At 36.9% G+C, this 18,390-nt stretch overlaps 1 protein-coding gene across 1 annotated transcript in view; it reads right to left on the bottom strand.

The window, feature by feature from the left end:
* The window catches only part of LOC149234376 (sodium/hydrogen exchanger 8-like), a 1,053,364-nt gene extending 1,035,585 nt beyond the window's left edge, over positions 1-17,779 (bottom strand). The window contains exons 1-3 of the mRNA XM_089371820.1: positions 17,542-17,779; positions 17,299-17,349; positions 17,098-17,189 (exon numbers count right to left, since the gene is read on the bottom strand). Coding sequence (XP_089227946.1) covers positions 17,098-17,189; positions 17,299-17,349; positions 17,542-17,728 — 330 coding nt within the window. The 5' untranslated portion in view covers positions 17,729-17,779. The remainder of the gene's footprint in view (positions 1-17,097; positions 17,190-17,298; positions 17,350-17,541) is intronic.
* Between the last annotated feature and the right edge of the window lie 611 nt (positions 17,780-18,390).

Here is an 18,390-nt window from a genome sequence, read left to right as displayed (position 1 = left end):
CTCAGGAAAACTTAATGGCTCAGCATGGAGCTCCACTCAGTCATACAATGAAGGATTGTTAGGATAATATCCACTTCTGCTCTGTGACAAGTCATCACTGTTGATCACTACCAACTCCAGAGAGTGGTGAAGTCAGGCAGTGAAGGTGAAAGCGACGGGAACCGACCGAGTAGCTAGAGGGAAACATTGTGGCAGAGAAGTGGCCCTGATTAAGGGCGTTCACAGGAATGAAAAAAGGATATTTTCCTCAGTCATCTTTCAGCTTTCCTTATTTCTGTTTATTTTGTAATTTCTGTGTATTTTCAAGAAAGGAATCAATTCCTAGTAATAATTTTAGGTAGCAGAGCTATCACATGCCGAGACAACTAGTCTATCGGACAGCTAGCCCTTAGCTGAGATAGTTTTTAATTGATTCAAAACTCCCCCTCTCCTTATAAATAGGGGGAAGAAACACTTAATAGAGGTTCCAAAATTCTACAACCGAGGGATCCAAATTCTATGATTCCACTTTTGGTTCTATTTTCCTGTTTAGGAGGGACTTGAGCTATGTATTTCTAAATGTAAATGGACTAGTGAATTGGAATCATTTTGAAGGATGAATGAAACTCTTTGGTGATTCCAATCAGAGAAATGTGTAGTATGTTTCCCCTTTGTTTATCACTTCATGTATGTTTTTATCCCTCTGAAATAGTGTAATGAAGCTGTCGGTTTCACTCTTATTCATGGTTGTATATTTTGTTGCTAAGTAGTAATAGTACCTATGGTAATTACATATTTACTTGTGTTATTTGATAGCCTACAATACCTATATGAGCACATATTTACATATGCTAATTAGTAACAAATGTATTCATGATGTATAGATCTTGGGACCTTAATTAGCACTCCATTGTTTCTGCCATTCCACCTCTTCAGTCTTCCATACTTCTGTTGGAATATTGTTTCTTAGGATTTTGTATTATTGCCAGCACTATGCATCAGATTCCTTCCTTTCTCTCCTCCTCTTCATTTTACTACAACTCCAATATTAAGCTGCCTATTGTTGTGTGTCGGACACCAAAACCAAACATTTCTCTTTGAGATTGGCCCATTTTACCCCCTGAGCATTTGGATCCATGTATTGGCTTGATTTTACCTTAATGAAGGCCTATTTAACTAAGCCCCCTTTATTATCTTTTCAAACTACGTGAAAACTGGAGTACAATAGAAAACCAAATTGATAATCTTCCAAAGCACTCCTCTCTTTAAGATGTCCTAGGACCTGGTCTAAAATCAACCCAGAGGTTGTCTTTAGGAGGATTTTCATATCCCCTGAAGCGCTGCTACTACAGGGGCTAGAAAAAGTGACAACATCTTTCTGGCGCCGTTGTCGGGGAACAATTCAGAATATTTATCCCTAGGTATGACAAATATTTACATTCCCTCTATCAGGTGAGAAAGGGAAGTGTGGGTTGAATATCTCTCACCTTGGTGACTCCACTATTTCAATCTTATGGTAAACATCCTGGCAACTCCATTGTTTATATCTTTATTTGATCATCTTGTCTTTCAAGAGGCCTCATACTCACTCTGATGCTTAAAAATAGAAAGCTTCCCCTACATATGAACTTGATATCACTCACCTAAAGGGATTTTCAAAATTGTCATTCCTGCATTCTTTGCCAACAAATTTTCCCCACTAGATTTTTCTTCTATTGCTAGTTATCCCAATCATGTCCCTTCATTTCATGAATGGAATATCTATTTTCCTAGATTCAGTGGAAACACATATAGAAGGTCGGACCAACACCTCAAGGACTTTCATGAATGCATGGAATAACAGGGTATTGTTCTTAGAGATGTACAATTGAAATTATTAATGTATTCTTTAGATGAGGATGCTAGAGTTTGGTATAGAACAATAACTCATGGTAGCATATCTTCCTTAAAGAGCTTTCACATAGCATTCAATCATTACTGCAAAAGATTATATCCACCGGGTGCTTTGTTTGAAGATTGTTGTGCACATTTTAATGTTGAAAATATTCTCGAGGTTAATGATCCTGCTGGAGATGTTTGTGGGGCTCCTCTCCAAGAAGACATATACCGACATCAAGAAGCATCACCCAGTGATCAAGAAAGAGAAGAAGGAGACAACATCAAGCTATGAATAAACTCTGTTGCAAATAAACCTTTAGAGATCCTATTCAGCTGGATTTTATGATTCTCCTTCTTATGATGTGTATGACTCCGATGGAGAGTCAAGTGATGCAGAACCACAATAGTCTCAGTTATGGGAAACTGCACAAGAAGAGGAGACCGACTAGGAGGTCAACAAAGAGGCTCCAGTTTACAATTAACATCCTTCACCTGGTGAACAAGTTCAAGAACCTCCTCCGATTTATGCTTCATATGATTCGCAAGAGGATGAGATGGTTTTGGATTGTCAAAGGGATCTACTTACAAACAAGTTGGGAGAAGGCTTCCAACAACATTTTTTTCAAGAAGAGCCCAAAGCTAAAGATTCGAGCATTGTCTATGGCTTCCTTGTGTGGAAATATTCATTCTTGGAAACTGTTCAAGAAAGTGTGGTAGGTGCAATGTTCTCTCGTCAGTTTTATGACCCGGTAGCTGACTACATGATGAAATTATTAGGTCAACGGAAAAGGTTGTTTTTGGAGCATGTATCAAGTTTTTTGTTTGAATATTTTTCATGGTGCATGCTTATTTTGATTTTTGAACTTCAAGAACATGGAGGCATTAGGTCCAACACCCAAATGCTGATCTTGTACCATTGGAGGGTTAACCTCACTTAGGTGAATTGATGTCCTATACATCAGTAGAAGTTGTACATAAATAAGCTCATTGGTTGAGCATTCAATTTCCAGTTGTTAGAATTCACATTTTTGCATTTCAGTTTGATGAGGAAAGGACTCCTAGCAAATAAGGTTTCATCGAGATTATAAGTGCATTATAATTTTTGAATACATGCCCAATAGTAAATGCTACTGGTCTGCAGGTTCTCAACGCCTTTCCAACAAGGCACTGTCCCCAGTTGCAACCAATGTTGTCACTCACCACAAAATTTGTTTTCAGCTGACCAAAGTACACAAGAATAGAAAGGTTTTCAGCCATCTTCCAAGCCACAGAAATACTCAAAGCTAAATCATACCTCCTCCAATGGATAATGCTCAGAATTAGCTCTCCAGCGGTATATAGAATTCCTTAAATGGACCCCAGAATCAAAAGTTATAACAGATTAAAGTCACCCTTGAAAATCAGAAGTCAAGGAGAAAATGCCTTAGGGTAAACTCTCGGGTCCTGGCATATCAGCGATCCCGCATATTGGTGATCGACGATTAGCGAAACCTAAATGTTGCAACTCCTATGTTGAAACCCTGATTGGAAACCACTGATAAGGGGGCTCCGATATAAGGGTTGGTCCACGGTTAAGAGGAACTTAAAGAACCAAGATCAGAGAGCAGTTTACAAAGGAATTGTAGGTTTTAACCCTGTACAAAAATTATCTGCATGCGAATTCTAAAATAGAAAATAAACAAAGGTAAGAGCATAAAACATAAAACAAATATACACAAATATTTTCCTCTCGATCCCAAAACTGGGACTACCAAATTGATTTTTCATTATGTTCCTTTCAATGTTACAATACATATATATACATGATGAAGCATCCAATACCATGGACCGAAAACCATCGCGCCCAAAAACATGTGCAAAAACCATGCACAAAACCATAAGTAGGTCCACCCACCTAATATAGGGTCCAAAAAAAAATTTCCCAGGGGCGTTGCCCTAGACCCCATAAAGGGGGGCTAACCGAACCCTTCAAACCCCTTGTGACACCCCCCACTGTGCAATCAGTGCAACGAATGGGGGGCTCTGCCCCCCCTCTAACCCATCTAGTTAACTAGGGGGGCTAGTCATGGAAAACATATAACACAACCCAACAGGAATGATAGCCCCCAGCAGGAACAAAAGGCCTTAAGGCTACGCACCAAGTCACAAGCCTCGGTCCTATGGTTAGAAATGTGGGAAGGGCTAAGGAGAAGAGGCTTGTCATATCGAAGGTCGGTAATTGGAAAATTTGAATACTGCACCATTGTGAAGTTTGCAATATGGAATTGCTCTGATAAGGAAGCACAAAGCTTTAAAGGCATATGGGTTGGCAACTACAGTATTGAGAAGGCATGGAACAATTGGAAGTCGATATGGGATAATCCTATGGATCCCCTGGGACAAGAAACCAAGGATTACATGGGCAGCATAAATGAATTAGACTGCTTCGCATGCACGTCTTCATGGAGTAAATGGAGGTATGGGGACTCTGGAAGACTTAATGGATTAGCATGGATCTCCACTCAGTCATACAATGAAGGATTGTTAGGACAATCTCCGCTTATGCTCTGTGACAAGCCACCACAGTTGATCGCCACCAACTCTAGAGAGTGGTGAAGTCAAGTAGTTAAGGCGAAAGCAAAAGGAACCGACCAAGCAGCTAGAGGGACACATTGTGGCAGAGATGTGGCCCTGATAAAGGTCCTTCATAGGAATGACAAAAGGATATTTTCCTCAGTCATCTTTCATTTTTGCTTATTTTTGTTTATTTTGTAATTTCTGTGTATTTTCAAGAAAGGAACCAAATCCTTGGTAATCATTTTAGGCAGCAGAGCTATCGCACGTCGAGACAGCTAGTCTATCGAACAGTTGGCCCTTCGCTGAGATATTTTGTAACTGATTCAAAAAACTCCCCCTCTCCTTATAAATAGGGGAAAGAAACGTTTAATAGAGGTTCTGAAATTCTGCACCCGAGGGGTCCAAATTCTGTGATTCAACTTTTGGTTCTATTTGCCTATTCATGAGGGACTTGAGCTATGTATTGCTAAATGTAAATGGACTGGTGAATTGAAATCATTTTGAAGGATGAATGAAACTCTTTAGTGATTCCAATCAGAGCAATGTGCAGTATGCTTCCCCTTTGTTTATCACTTCATGTATGTTTTTCTCCCCCTAAAATAGTGTAATGAAGTTGCCAGTTTCACTCTTGTTCATGGTTGTATATTTTGTTGCTAAGTAGTAACAGTACCTATGGTAATTACAGATTTACTTGTGTTATTCGATAGCCTATAGTACCTGTATGAGCAAATTTACATATGCTAATTAGTAACAAATGTATTCATGATGTATAGATCTTGGGACCTTGAATAACACGCCATTGTTTCTACCATTCCACCTCTTCAGTCTTCCATACTTCTGCTGAAATATTGTTGATTAGGATTCTGTATTATTGCCAACCCTATGCATCTGATTCCCTCCTTTCTCTCCTCCTCTTCATTTTACTACAACTCTAATATTACGCTACCTATTATTGTGTGTCAGCAACTAGAACCAGACATTTCTCTTTGAGATTGACCTGTTTCACCTCCTGAGCATTTCGATCCATGTATTGCTTGATTTTACCTTAATGAAGTCATATTGAACCAAGCCCCCTTTATTATCTTTTCAAACTACGTGACAATTGGAGTGTAATAGAAAGCCCCATTGATAATCTTCCAAAGCACTCATCTCTTTAAGATGTCCTAGGCATTGGTCTACAATCAAACCAGAGGTTGTCTCTAGGAGGCTTTTCATATCCCCTGAATCACTACTGCTATAGGTGCTAGAAAAAGCGAAAACAAGGTCCAAATAGGACTTTTTACTCTTTGACTCAAAAACCTAGAAGCATGAAGAACATGCTTGTCTAGAAGAAGAATAATAATTTGTCTTTTTCTTTTCTTTTGCTTTTACATAAAATACATAATGGTACAAATTATGAAGACCGAACTTAGTTACATTCTCCATCCAATGGGTGTTGTTTTGAAGTTAGGGTATGTCATTATCCATCTGATAGGTGTAGTGATGCCTCCACAAGGATGTGCCATCATTATCATATTCCATGCCATAAAAGGAAATTTCAACGTTCATCAAAAGGTGTTATAACATCATGAAAGGGAACCATGTAATCAAGGATCCACTTCCATCAAGCATATGTGTAATGCCCTAGTTCCAAAGGGAAACATTCAATATTGTAAGGGAGGCCCTCCAAAGGGTGATCACATCATCAAGAAAATATGAAAGAAGCATCCTAAACATCCTCCAAAGGACCATGACCCTGTATGGATCATCATCAAGCATGAGCTCCAGGAATCAAGTAAAATAAACTAGCATGGACACAAGAGCCATTGATGCATAAAACATGGACCATATTTAATGTTAAATCCATGTAAGTATATCACACAAATTTCCTTATTCAATCTTCACATTGGCTTAATTCCTCAAACAAAGTTTGAAAATTTAGGTAGGGAAGGATCATCAAATGTCCCTATTAGGTCCTTCCATACCCAAAGGGAGGAACAATTCCTAGATTGACCCTTCAATCAATAGGTGTAGGTGATAAGTGATATGGTTCAATGTGTAATTCATGAGAGGTGTTACAATATTATAATAAATTATGCTATACCTTCATCCATGAGCACCTTTGCGGAGGGGTCACTTTCATCTACTTGAGTTAACCTTTCCTCAACATTATTTTTTTATGTTTTACTTTTCTGTTTTTCTTTGTTTCATTTGGCTTGCTTAGCAAGATTTCATGAATCTCATTTAAGACCTCTTTTAGGATGAGTTGATTTATTACTCATCGAGGTTGGGATGTTTTCATAAGTCCCTTTTACTTTGATAATCAATATAATCATGGGACTAAGATGATAGGCTCACATGAGGGGGATATAGTTCAAGTTATCTTTGGATCTTAATCATTATTCATCCCTTTCCTTTTCTTTTTTCATTTAAATATTTCCACATATGCTTTTATTATTATTTGTTTTGCAGTTGCATCAATCTCTAAGAAATTTCCAAGCCCCTGTTCTCAGAGAATGAGGCAATAAGGGAACGAGTGCAAGTGATTGACAACAACCAAACAAAAGAGAAAAAAGGTTAAGAATAAATAACAAGTGTTTAGTAAGGAAGGATATGGATATGCTACTTCAACCAACACCTCCTATTCATGTATATCCTACCTATACAGTGAAATAAAATCCCCAAGTAATAGACTTGACTAGGAGGTAAAGATGACGACCAAGGTAAAATAAGTTAACAAGTATAACTTCCAAACATTATGATCAATTATCTGATTCCAACCTATAATCCTTACTTAGATGCCCCAAAACATCAAATGTAATCACTTCTTGTACTAAGATGATAGGCTCACATGAGGAGGGGGATATAGTTCAAGTTATCTTTGGATCTTAATCATTATTCATCCCTTTCCTTTTCTTTTTTCATTTCAATATTTCCACATATGCTTTTATTATTATTTGTTTTGCAGTTGCATCAATCTCTAAGAAATTTCCAAGCCCCTGTTCTCAGAGAATGAGGCAATAAGGGAACGAGTGCAAGTGATTGACAACAACCAAACAAAAGAGAAAAAAGGTTAAGAATAAATAACAAGTGTTTAGTAAGGAAGGATATGGATATGCTACTTCAACCAACACCTCCTATTCATGTATATCCTACCTATACAGTGAAATAAAATCCCCAAGTAATAGACTTGACTAGGAGGTAAAGATGACGACCAAGGTAAAATAAGTTAACAAGTATAACTTCCAAACATTATGATCAATTATCTGATTCCAACCTATAATCCTTACTTAGATGCCCCAAAACATCAAATGTAATCACTTCTTATAAAATTAGATGTAATGTAACTCACGTTTTTTGACCTACCTTCATCAAGTGAGCATGTTGAATAAGTCGATGAATTGACCAATAAGAGGGAAAAAACCATCTGAGAGGCTAGCTATATAAGGATGATATGAGGTTGTTGGCTAGAAATTTGCATATGAGGAGAAAAACTTTCTCCTAGGGTTACCCTTATATATACATGGGTAACACACCAATAGAAAAATGGAACACAATCAAAATGGTGATTAATTTCATTGCATGGCATGGTTGCATACTTTATTAAATAGATTTCCAAAGTGTTTTTCTTAATGGTAATCTAAAATAATTCCATATGAATCACTTCCTAAGATTTGAAGTTGAACAAAAAGAATACAAAGTTTGTAAATTAATAAAATATTTATACAACTTAAGATATCCACTTAAAATATGATATGCCAAAATGGATTAATAGCTTAGGCATGTTGATTTTTATCATAGTGAGGATGATGACACTTTATATTTTTAGATGCACGACCAGGAATTAGTTATCATTGTTCTCTATGTTGATGATCTAACCATTATAGGGAATCATAAATTCCACATCAAACTCGCAAAAATGAACTTCAAAAAAGGTTCAAGATGATGAACTTGGGGCTACTTCAATATTATCTTGGAGTAGAAGTTACTCAACAACCTTTGCAAATCTTCCTTAGCCAAACCAAATATACAACATAATTATTTAAACAGTTTGGCGTGAAGAATTGTAAACTCTCTCTTACACCTATGGAGTAAAACTTAAAATTTTCAGAATTTGAATAAAGGATTGGTGAACAATGCAACCTACCTACAATGGAATGTAACACTCATTTTCCATACAAATAATCATATTGGTTAACATGGCAAGCTACATACAATGAATTAGAACCCTCATTTTCCATTGTAATCAAAATCTTTTCCAAATTTATTCGAGAACCTAAGGAAAGTCACTTGAATACAACAAAAAAGGGTCCTTGAGACAATAAAAAAAAAAAGGATTATGATCTTATCTATTAAAAAAAAAATGATAACTTTACACTTTATGATATTTTAGATTCATATTTTGCATGTGATATTAGATATAAAATATTGAATTTAGGGTATTTAATGAACATGGGTTCAATAATATTATATTGGAATGGTAAAAAAACAAACTACAGTGGAAAAGTGGAAAACTCTTCAATAAAAGTGAATATATTTTAGCATGGGAAGGAACATGTCAAATCCTACTAGTATGCACAATTTTAGAGAATCTTGGTGTCGGTAAAAATCAAGCATTTCATTTTAAAATAAAGTAATCCTAAAAGTTATGTATTTTCTAAAAGATGGATTATTATAGTGATATCCTACCCATAGTGCTTAGTGTGACATTATTGATAATAACACATGGTAGTTTGTAATAAGAATACATATTTTATATATTTCACATATTATGTAATTTTCTTTCATAATGAATAAATTGTATATATGAAAAAACGTAGTAAAATTATCACAATTTTATTTTTAAACAATTGACAAAGGTGATTTAGAATGTACATAGATCAAGTAATTTTATTTTTGTTTTAATAATAACATTTATATAGTTTTGAAAAATTACATTTTATAATAATGGATAGAATAAATACTCTTAAAATAACCTCAATTGACAAAAAAAAAACAAAAACAAAAACAAAAATTTCAAATTTAAAAAAAAATAATGAAACAATTTTAAAAATGAAAATGATACCATCAATACATTTGTTATGAATTTAAAATAAGAAAAAATAATGATAAAACAAATATACTTAAAATAACTTCAATTCATAAAGAAGCAAAAACTTCAAATTTTAAAGAAAATAATGAAATAATTTCAAAAATGAAAATGATACCATGAGTACATTTGTAATGAATTTAAAATAGGACAAAATATTTATCTCTTTTTAGTAATGCACAACAAATTTCATTTTATGATGTTTGTAAATAAGAATAAGTTAATATAATATATTTTAGATATCATTTTTTGGGATTCAACTGCATTAAGTAAGTAATTGATCTATGATCATTTCCATGGGAAGTAGTCGTAACTAAGTAACCAGGAAAACCAGGAGCATCCGGTAACAGGGAAAACCAGGACTTCCTGGGATGTCACCCATCGTAGATAGCCTATGGCTCAATCGCTCTTAAGTGTAGAGTTTTCCCCGCAATCAAGCCCACTTAACTTGCTACCCCATTTACTTTTTCAAAATAATAATAAATAAATATTTTTTTAATATCTAACTTTTATTTTTTAGTATTAAATATTGTCATAAAAATATTTTTTTGAGGAAACAAATTATTCATTCTCTTTATATATTTTTCCATTTATTCATTGATATAATTTACTTATTTTATTTTTTTTTTATTTCACTTAACCATTTGAAAAAAAAATAAAAAAATCTTTAAATGTATTTTAAAATTTATTCATTAAACACGAAGGAAAATGAAAATAAAGTAAAATGCAAACATTTAAATATTTCAAATTAGAAAATATATGTTTTTTTCCTAATTATATTAAATATATTTTAATTTAATCTATCATTATTATTCATAAAATTTATTCAATATATTTTATGATTTCATTTTAGATTATATTAAATAATTATGCATAGTTTCGCTTTAAGTTTTTGAATATCTTATAATAATCTCAAAATCTCAAGTATTGAGGAAATTTTATTTAATAATTAAAAAAAAAAATTATGTTAGTTTTATCCATAAGGAATTTAAACTTCGAATATCATGTTTTACATAATATTTCATAATAAGCTAGTTGCCAATTAAACTACCACATAAATTATAATTAAAAAATTATTAATCTATATTTAATTATTTTTAACCTTTTAAAAATAAAAAATTTATATTTATTTTTATGTACAATCAGCATAGATCCATCTTCAATACGGATCTAATATGAGCCTAGAAAGATCCAATTTCCTCAGGGTCAATTTCTTTATGAGCAGACATTGTTTAAATGTTTTGTATAGTTATTTAAATGTCTTAATTTTTATATTTTAGTTCACTTAACAAAATTTCAACTTTGATAATAATAGACAGACACTGTTACATATCATACTAAGCTCTATGATTTTGCCCTATATACTAAAACAAAGCCAGAAAGGAAAAAAAATGCCATTGAAATTCTTCTAAAATTGAAACAGAATTCACCATGATACTTTGATTTACATCAGAGGTTTCTGAATCCCAGGTTCTATTTTATCTTATAATAATCTCAAAATCTCAAAGTATTGAGGAAACAAGTTTTATTTTTTTATCTTTTTTTAATTCACTGAAATTTTTTTAATAATTTTATTTAATAATTAAAAAGTTCTTTTTTATGTTAGTTTTATCTACAGGGAATTTAAACTTTTTTTTTTTTTTCTAAGCAACATTATCTACTATGTATTAATATGTACAACGGAAAATTACATGCAGTGTATCATGCTGCCTAATGGCAGCTGTAGCAAAGTCCCCCAACCCATTACATTTCTGAGAAACCCCTCTGAAGATACCTGAATTGATCCCAAAACCTTCAGCAGAAAGACAAAAAACCATCTCTGTAAAGCCCTCGCAGGGGCAGAGATTGACCAGAGCTTGTGGATATAGCCCAGGCCAGACAAAACTCAATTCCATGACGGAAGAGTGACACAGAAACAGCAGACGATTTATATGACCGAGAATGACCGACATTGAACAGAAAAAACATACTAGAATCACTAAAGACAGCAGGAGAGAGAACCAACCACGAGCCCAACACGCGTCCAGTCTTCATGCATGAGAGCCATCTGGGCTTAGCCCTCTGTCTCGTCATCCTCGGGCTCGCACTCCCCTGGGTTAGCTTCCCGTATCCACGCCCAGCCTTGTCCTTCCGGCAGACCGTCCAAGAAAGCCGGCAGTACAGGTTCGTTCTTCTGCAATTCTGCCTCCCTCGAGCTAGAGGCCTCCCCCACTGGCCTTTTGCCTTTGTCCACGAGCCTGCACTCTGCCTCCAGAGCCTGAGGCAGATTTTCCGAGTGGAGTCGCTCTTCATTGACCGCGGGGTGCTCCATTGCAGAAGGTTGAGGCAAGCCTTCTTCCAGGTCCTCCGGAATTCTGGTAAACAAGACTGAAATGTGCGCATTGATGCCCAGATTTTCTCTGGGATTGCACAGCGAGAAGATGACAGAGCCGAATGCTGGTAGAGTTTGCTCTCCATTGTTGGACCCTCCGACCTCCGTGACTTGCCTTGCCTGCACCTGAGGTGCTCCTTCTCGTCGGTGGCAGTAAATGCAACAACAATGGTGGTGTTGGTTAGTTGCAGGCCCGCGAGCGGATCTGGCTCTCCCTGAGCCTCTGCCCCGACGGCATGGCATTCTATCACGCACCATTTTCCCAAGCTCCACTTCCTCCAACCAAGCTTCCTCCCAATTCGTCTCACTATGGCAAACAAAAGACTGTAGGCATGAACCAGGGAGGACCAGGAGTCGACCAGTCTCCCCCAATTCCACCAAAACTCCAGAATTTTCAGGACACAGAGCAGGAGCACCATCACTGTGGGTTTCATCCCCGGCCAACTCTGCAAATTTAACGACCTCTGCATTCCGTCGGAATGTCCCCGCATTGAATGCGGCCATCCGCCTTCGCTGTGAACCCTGCGCCTTCATTAAGGCTCGAATGCTGCCTTGCAGGTTGATGGGAGGTGGCGGCGAGGAGCCTTAATGCTCTCTGTCCGTCGCGTGTCCTATCGACCGTGCCAAGTGGCTTTAACACTTCATGCCTGGTGTCACCCGCATCCGGGCCAGCAGCGTCCTCTTGAATTAAGCTTTCACACTTGTGGAGCTGCTGCCTGTTGGAAATAATGTTTATGTTACCTGAGATTAGAGGGGTGCTGGTCTCAACTCCTATGTTGGCTAGGAGGTCTGCAACTTTGTTTCCTTCTCGTCGAGTGTGTTTGAAGGAGATAGCCCTTGCGTTATCAAGCCTGTGCGCAATATCACTTAATCTTGCCTCAAGTCTCCAGCTGGGAGCAATTTTCCTGGCTTGTGAGCCATTATGAATACGAGTTACCATGTTGATGAGAATTTGGGAGTCCCCTTCAACTATTAGGGGTATGAGATTAAGGCTCCAGGCAATTTGAAGGCCCTGCCAGAGCCCCTCCAGTTCTGCAGAGTTGTTGGTATCCCAACCTATACTTCCTAGGAAAATTTGAAGAGGGGAGCCCTCATGATTTCTAATGATGCCTCCAAACCCAGCAGCCCCGGGGTTACCTTTGGAAGCTCCATCGAAATTCAGCTTGTACGAGTTTTCAGGAGGAGCAATCCAATGACAGTCTTTTTTAAGGCTGCTGCTGTGGTGGTGGTTGCTATTTTGGGGATCTTGAGGTATCTGCAGCCGCCAATTTCTCAGTATGTTCTGCTCCCTGTCCTCAGTTGGACTGTCTTCTTTGGTCCAGCTTCGGAGGGACATGGTTTCTTGAATGTTTCTTTGAATTTTGCCCCATATTATTTCCGGCGCTGATTTTTTGTTCTTGAAGATACGTTGATTTCGTTCCTTCCATATGTTCCAAAGAACTATCCCTGGGATGATACGCCATAGATGATTGAGAAGAGAGCTTTGATAAGGTTGCTTGTGCCATAACCTTAAGGAGTTAGTAATGTCCTCCCCCATTATGCATTGCCGTTGACATCTGAAGCTGACTTTGTTCCAGAGAAGCTTAGCAAAAGGACAAGTATTAAGAAGATGCTGGAGGGTTTCTTCATCCTTAAGACAATTGTGGCAGATCGAGGGGCCATGGAAGTTTCGCTTTCTGAGATTTTCCCAAGTGAGTATCTTTTTGTGCCCTATCAGCCAGAGGAAATAGGAGATTTTTGGCCAAGGACCAAGATCCCATATTTTTTCCCATATAGGGTCAGGATTAGCGGCGAAGTTGCAGAGAGTTCTATAGGCTTCAGCAGTAGTGTAAGATCCTTTGGGTAGGTATCCCCATCGGAGAATGTCCTCGCCATTGTTCTGTCTTATTCTTCTTTTCCTTAGTTCCTTGTCTAGGTCCTGACCTATTCTATCTTCTTCGCTGTTAATGATTTGGCTGCTGATTTTCCATTTCCTGTAACCTTCTTCAAGTTCTGGTTGCCAGTAAGATTGAACCTTATCCTGAAATTGTTCCTGCCTCGTCTGCGTCAGAGTGGGGTGAAGAATGTTTGTGAGTTTTGGCATTTGATTCCAGGCATCCGTCCAAAATCTTGCGCTGCAACCATTTCTAATTTCCCAGAAGCTATGCTGCTGTATAATGTGATGGTGTTGCTTTGCAGCATTCCATATCAAGGATCCTTTTTCAGTGGGAGTGAATCTTATGAGTTCCTCTTGGGGTCTATTATCTGCATATTTTGCTGTCCAAATCGTCCCCCAAAGTTTTTCAGGGTTGGTGAGCCACTGCCACCAGATTTTTGCATTCATGATGGCATTGCTATGTTCAGGGTCTCTTAGCCCAATTCCTCCTTTGTCCCTGGGCATGCAGACTTTTGTCCAACTGACCAAGGCCCATTTTCGATTGGTGGCTGTGCTGCTCCATAAGAAATTTCTCTGCATGTTTCTGAGACTTTTTAAAACCCATTTTGGTGCAGCCAAAGAAGAGAACAAGTAAAGGGGCATGGCCTGCAGAATAGATTTGATGAGCACCATACGACTGGCGAGATTGAGCGTCCTGTGTGTCCAGAGATTGAGGCGACATTCAATTTTGTCCAGAAGGGAGCGCCAAGCGGGGTTCTTGATAGCAGAAGCAGTGAGGGGGGCTCCTAAATACTTGGAGGGAAGGGAGGCAGAGGAGAAGCCTAAAATGCGGGAGACAGCAGATTTGACAGACGGGGGGGTGTGGAAAAAAAAGATTTGCGATTTGGAGCAATTGATAGACATGCCAGACGCTAGAGAGAAGTCCTGGAGGAGACCTTTGAGTCTTCGAGCTTCTTGAGCCGAGGGGTAACCAAACAGCATAGTGTCATCGACGAATTGCTGATGGGACAGGGCAGGGGAATTGTGGACCGAGATGCCTTTAATTTTCCTCAGGTTAAGAGCTTGCTTGATGTGCCTTCCAAGCCCCTCGGCCATAAGGACGAAGAGAAAGGGAGAAAGGGGGTCTCCTTGCCGGATACCCCGGGAGGGATTGAACGAGCGGGAAGGAAAGCCATTGATCAGAATGGAGAAATGAGTGGAGTTAATCATGTTCAGTATCCATCGGATCCATGCAGGACAAAAACCAAAGGCTTTTAGCATGTGATGAATATAGTGCCAGCTTAGTTTGTCAAATGCTTTCGAGAGATCTAGCTTAAGGAGCATACCTGCTTGCTTGGAGTTTTTGAGAGAGTGGATAATTTCGTGCGAGAGCAAGATGCCGTCCATTATGTGTCTCCCCTCTACATAGCCTGATTGCTCCTTGGATATAAGAGCTGGCAGAAGCGGTTTGAGCCGATTTGCTATGACCTTTGAAATAACCTTGTAAATGACATTGCAAAGTGCAATGGGGCGGAATTTGTCAGGAGTAATGGAATCTGCCTCCTTGGGAATCAGTGCTATGAAGGTGGCATTGAGAGATGGGAGAAGCCATCGTGTTGCTCTGGATTCTTCTACTAGTTGCCAGACTTCCTCTTTTAGCATATCCCAGAAGGCATGGAAGAAGGTCGTTGTGAAGCCATCTGGACCGGGAGCCTTGCCCTCTTTGAGCTGTTTCATGGCATCATCCACCTCCTCTAAGTTGATGGGGCGCATTAATAGTTCATTCTGTTCCTCTGTGATAATTTTTGGAATATTGCTGGTGATTTTATTGATGGCTTGTTGCCTATCTTCACCTTGCTCTTGATGAACTTCTTGGAAGTGATTGAGGAGCGCCTTTTCAATCCCTTCATGCGTTTCTATCTTGTCTCCTGCGCGGTTTTGAATGAAGGGGATGTTATTGGTCATTCTCCGTTGCACTGTGGTTCTATGAAAGAATTTGGTATTACGCTCCCCTTCCTTTAGCCATCGAACTCTTGACTTTTGCCTCCAATAGATTTCTTCCTGTTTTTCTCTTTCGTTTAATAGGTTGTGAATATGGCGTTCCTTTTCCAACGTTTCCTCCGTGTGTCCCTCTGTGATGATAGGGAATTTAAACTTTGAATATCATGCTTTACATAATATTTCATAATAAGCTGGTTGCTAATTAAACTACCACATAAATTATAATTAAAAAATTATTAATCTATATTTAATTTTTTTAACCATTTAAAAATTAAAAAAAATTTATATTTTTTTTATTTTATTTACAATCAGCATAGATCCATCTTAAATACAGATCTAATATGAGCCTAGAAGGATCCAATTTTTTATGAGTAGACATTATTTAAATGTTTGTTTTGTATAGTTATTTAAATGTTTTAATTTTTATATTTTAGTCCCCTTAACAAAATTTCAACTTTGATAATAATAGACAGAAACTGTTACACATTATACTACGATGTAGGATGAGCCTCTCCCCTAAAAAATAAGTAACACTGAACCTTTAAAAGAGTGATTTTGCCCTATATACTAAAACAAAGCCAAAAAGGAAAAAAAAAATGCCATTGAAATTCTTTTGAGATTGAAACAGAATTCACCATGATACTTTGATTTACATCAGATGTTTCTGAATCCCAGGTTCTATTTTATCTTATAATAATCTCAAAATCTCAAAGTATTGAGGAAACAAGTTTTATTTTTTATCTTTTTTTTAATTCACTGAAATAATTTTAATAATTTTATTTAATAATTAAAAAGTTATTTTTTATCTTAGTTTTATCTACAGGGAATTTAAACTTTGAATATCATGCTTTACATGATATTTGATAATAAGTTAGTTGCCAATTAAACTACCACATAAATTATAATTAAAAAACTATTAATCTATATTTAATTTTTTTAACCATTTAAAAATAAAAATAAAAATAAAAAAATATTTTTGTTTAATGTACAATCAGCATAGATCCATCTTAAATACTGATCTAATATGAGCCTAGAAGGATCCAATTTCCTCAGTTTTGTATAGTTATTTAAATGTTTTAATTTTTATATTTTAGTCCTCTTAACAAAATTTCAACTTTGACAATAATAAACAGACACTGTTACACATCATACTAAGCTGTAGGATGAGCCTCTCCTCTAAAAAATAAATAACACTGAACCTTTAAAAAAATGATTTTGCCCTATATGCTAAAACAAAGCCAGAAAGGAAAAAAAAATGCCATTGAAATTCTTCTGAGATTGAAACAGAATTCACCATGATACTTTGATTTACATCAGATGTTTCCGAATCCCAGGTTCTATTTTAACATTGAACTGAGAAAAGCTGCGATGATAAGAAGCGAGCCGTACCTTGAACTGGTGTATGTCCATGGAAAAGGAGCTCTCAAACAGGAGAGGAGGTAAGAAAGTGAATAAGATCAAATTTGGATTTATATGAACCCCTGTAACATTATTTAAAATTCAAAACAACTTTGTGAAGAACATAAAATGATTACAGAAACACAAACCAAAGCTAAATTGTTGTTCTAAGAAACAAAGATTCTGACTCACAGGCACGAATACTGGCACCCAATCTTCCCAGTCCGCTATGCGTCCCATACTCTGCGGAGAAGCATAACAAACATCATTTTTTATTATCCTGGGAAGCTGAAAACAGTTCTGAAATTAAACCACTTTGAATTCCACCCAGCAAAAGAGAAAGTCATGCTCACATTCTTAATGCCAGAATGCGAGAAAAAACAGGAAAATATAAATCTAAATTTTCATAGGGGAGTAAGGAAGAATGTGATGCACCTAAAGCTCCAAGAACAATCCCCCATAGCAGCAAAACAACTGTGTAAGGGACTCTAGTACCACGAACGCAATGTCTTGAGGCCATTCCCAGAACCAGGCACATCCCCACAAACAGAATTGCATCTTCCGGAGATGGAGAGCTCCCTTTCTGAACAATTGACCCCCGTCCCTCTCTAGCTGTAGACATGTTGCCTCCTCTGGGGCCTTGTGAACATGCACTCCTTCCACAATGATGATGGCTTTGTGAGCGGAGCTGCTATATATATAATTTTATAGTCTTACTTGGGTTGATTCTTATCAGGTTATTGGTTTAAACTTTAAGGAGAGGAGTTAAGCAGGGAAGTAATTTTGTAAGGATAAAGAGGGTTTACAACACAATATAATATTTAGATTTATTTTAATTTAGGATCTACCAAGTCTTGAGAGGATAAAATTTTTCTCTTGAGGTGTAAATCTCTTTTACAGTGGAAAGAGATTTTGTCCCTCTTGGAAAATCATAGGTTAACCACGGAAAAAAACAATGAATTGGGGAATTTTATGTTTGTATTTTTATTGTTTATTTTAAATTTTATTTTATTTTATTTTGAATACATCTCTATAATACCCAGCCACATAAATTAAGTGATCGGTATCCATAAGAAGGATCTAAACACTTACTTCATTATACATTTCAAATAGCTAAAATAAAAACAATAAAAAAATTAACTAAATTACAATTTTATTTAAAATAATAATTATTAATAATAATAAAATGAATTGTGCGAGTGGAATGAAGTCTCACCGAAGATCTTGGGTTTGAATCTGTGCCCGTAGTGGGGTGAATAATGGACTTGTAAACTCGAAAATCGG

The sequence above is a fragment of the Pinus tabuliformis genome, chromosome 8 (assembly GCF_031772625.1).
Source record: "Pinus tabuliformis cultivar Carrire ecotype Pingquan chromosome 8, CPIR1, whole genome shotgun sequence".
In the NCBI taxonomy this organism is placed as follows: domain Eukaryota; kingdom Viridiplantae; phylum Streptophyta; class Pinopsida; order Pinales; family Pinaceae; genus Pinus; species Pinus tabuliformis.
This window is presented reverse-complemented; position numbering and strand designations above follow the sequence as displayed.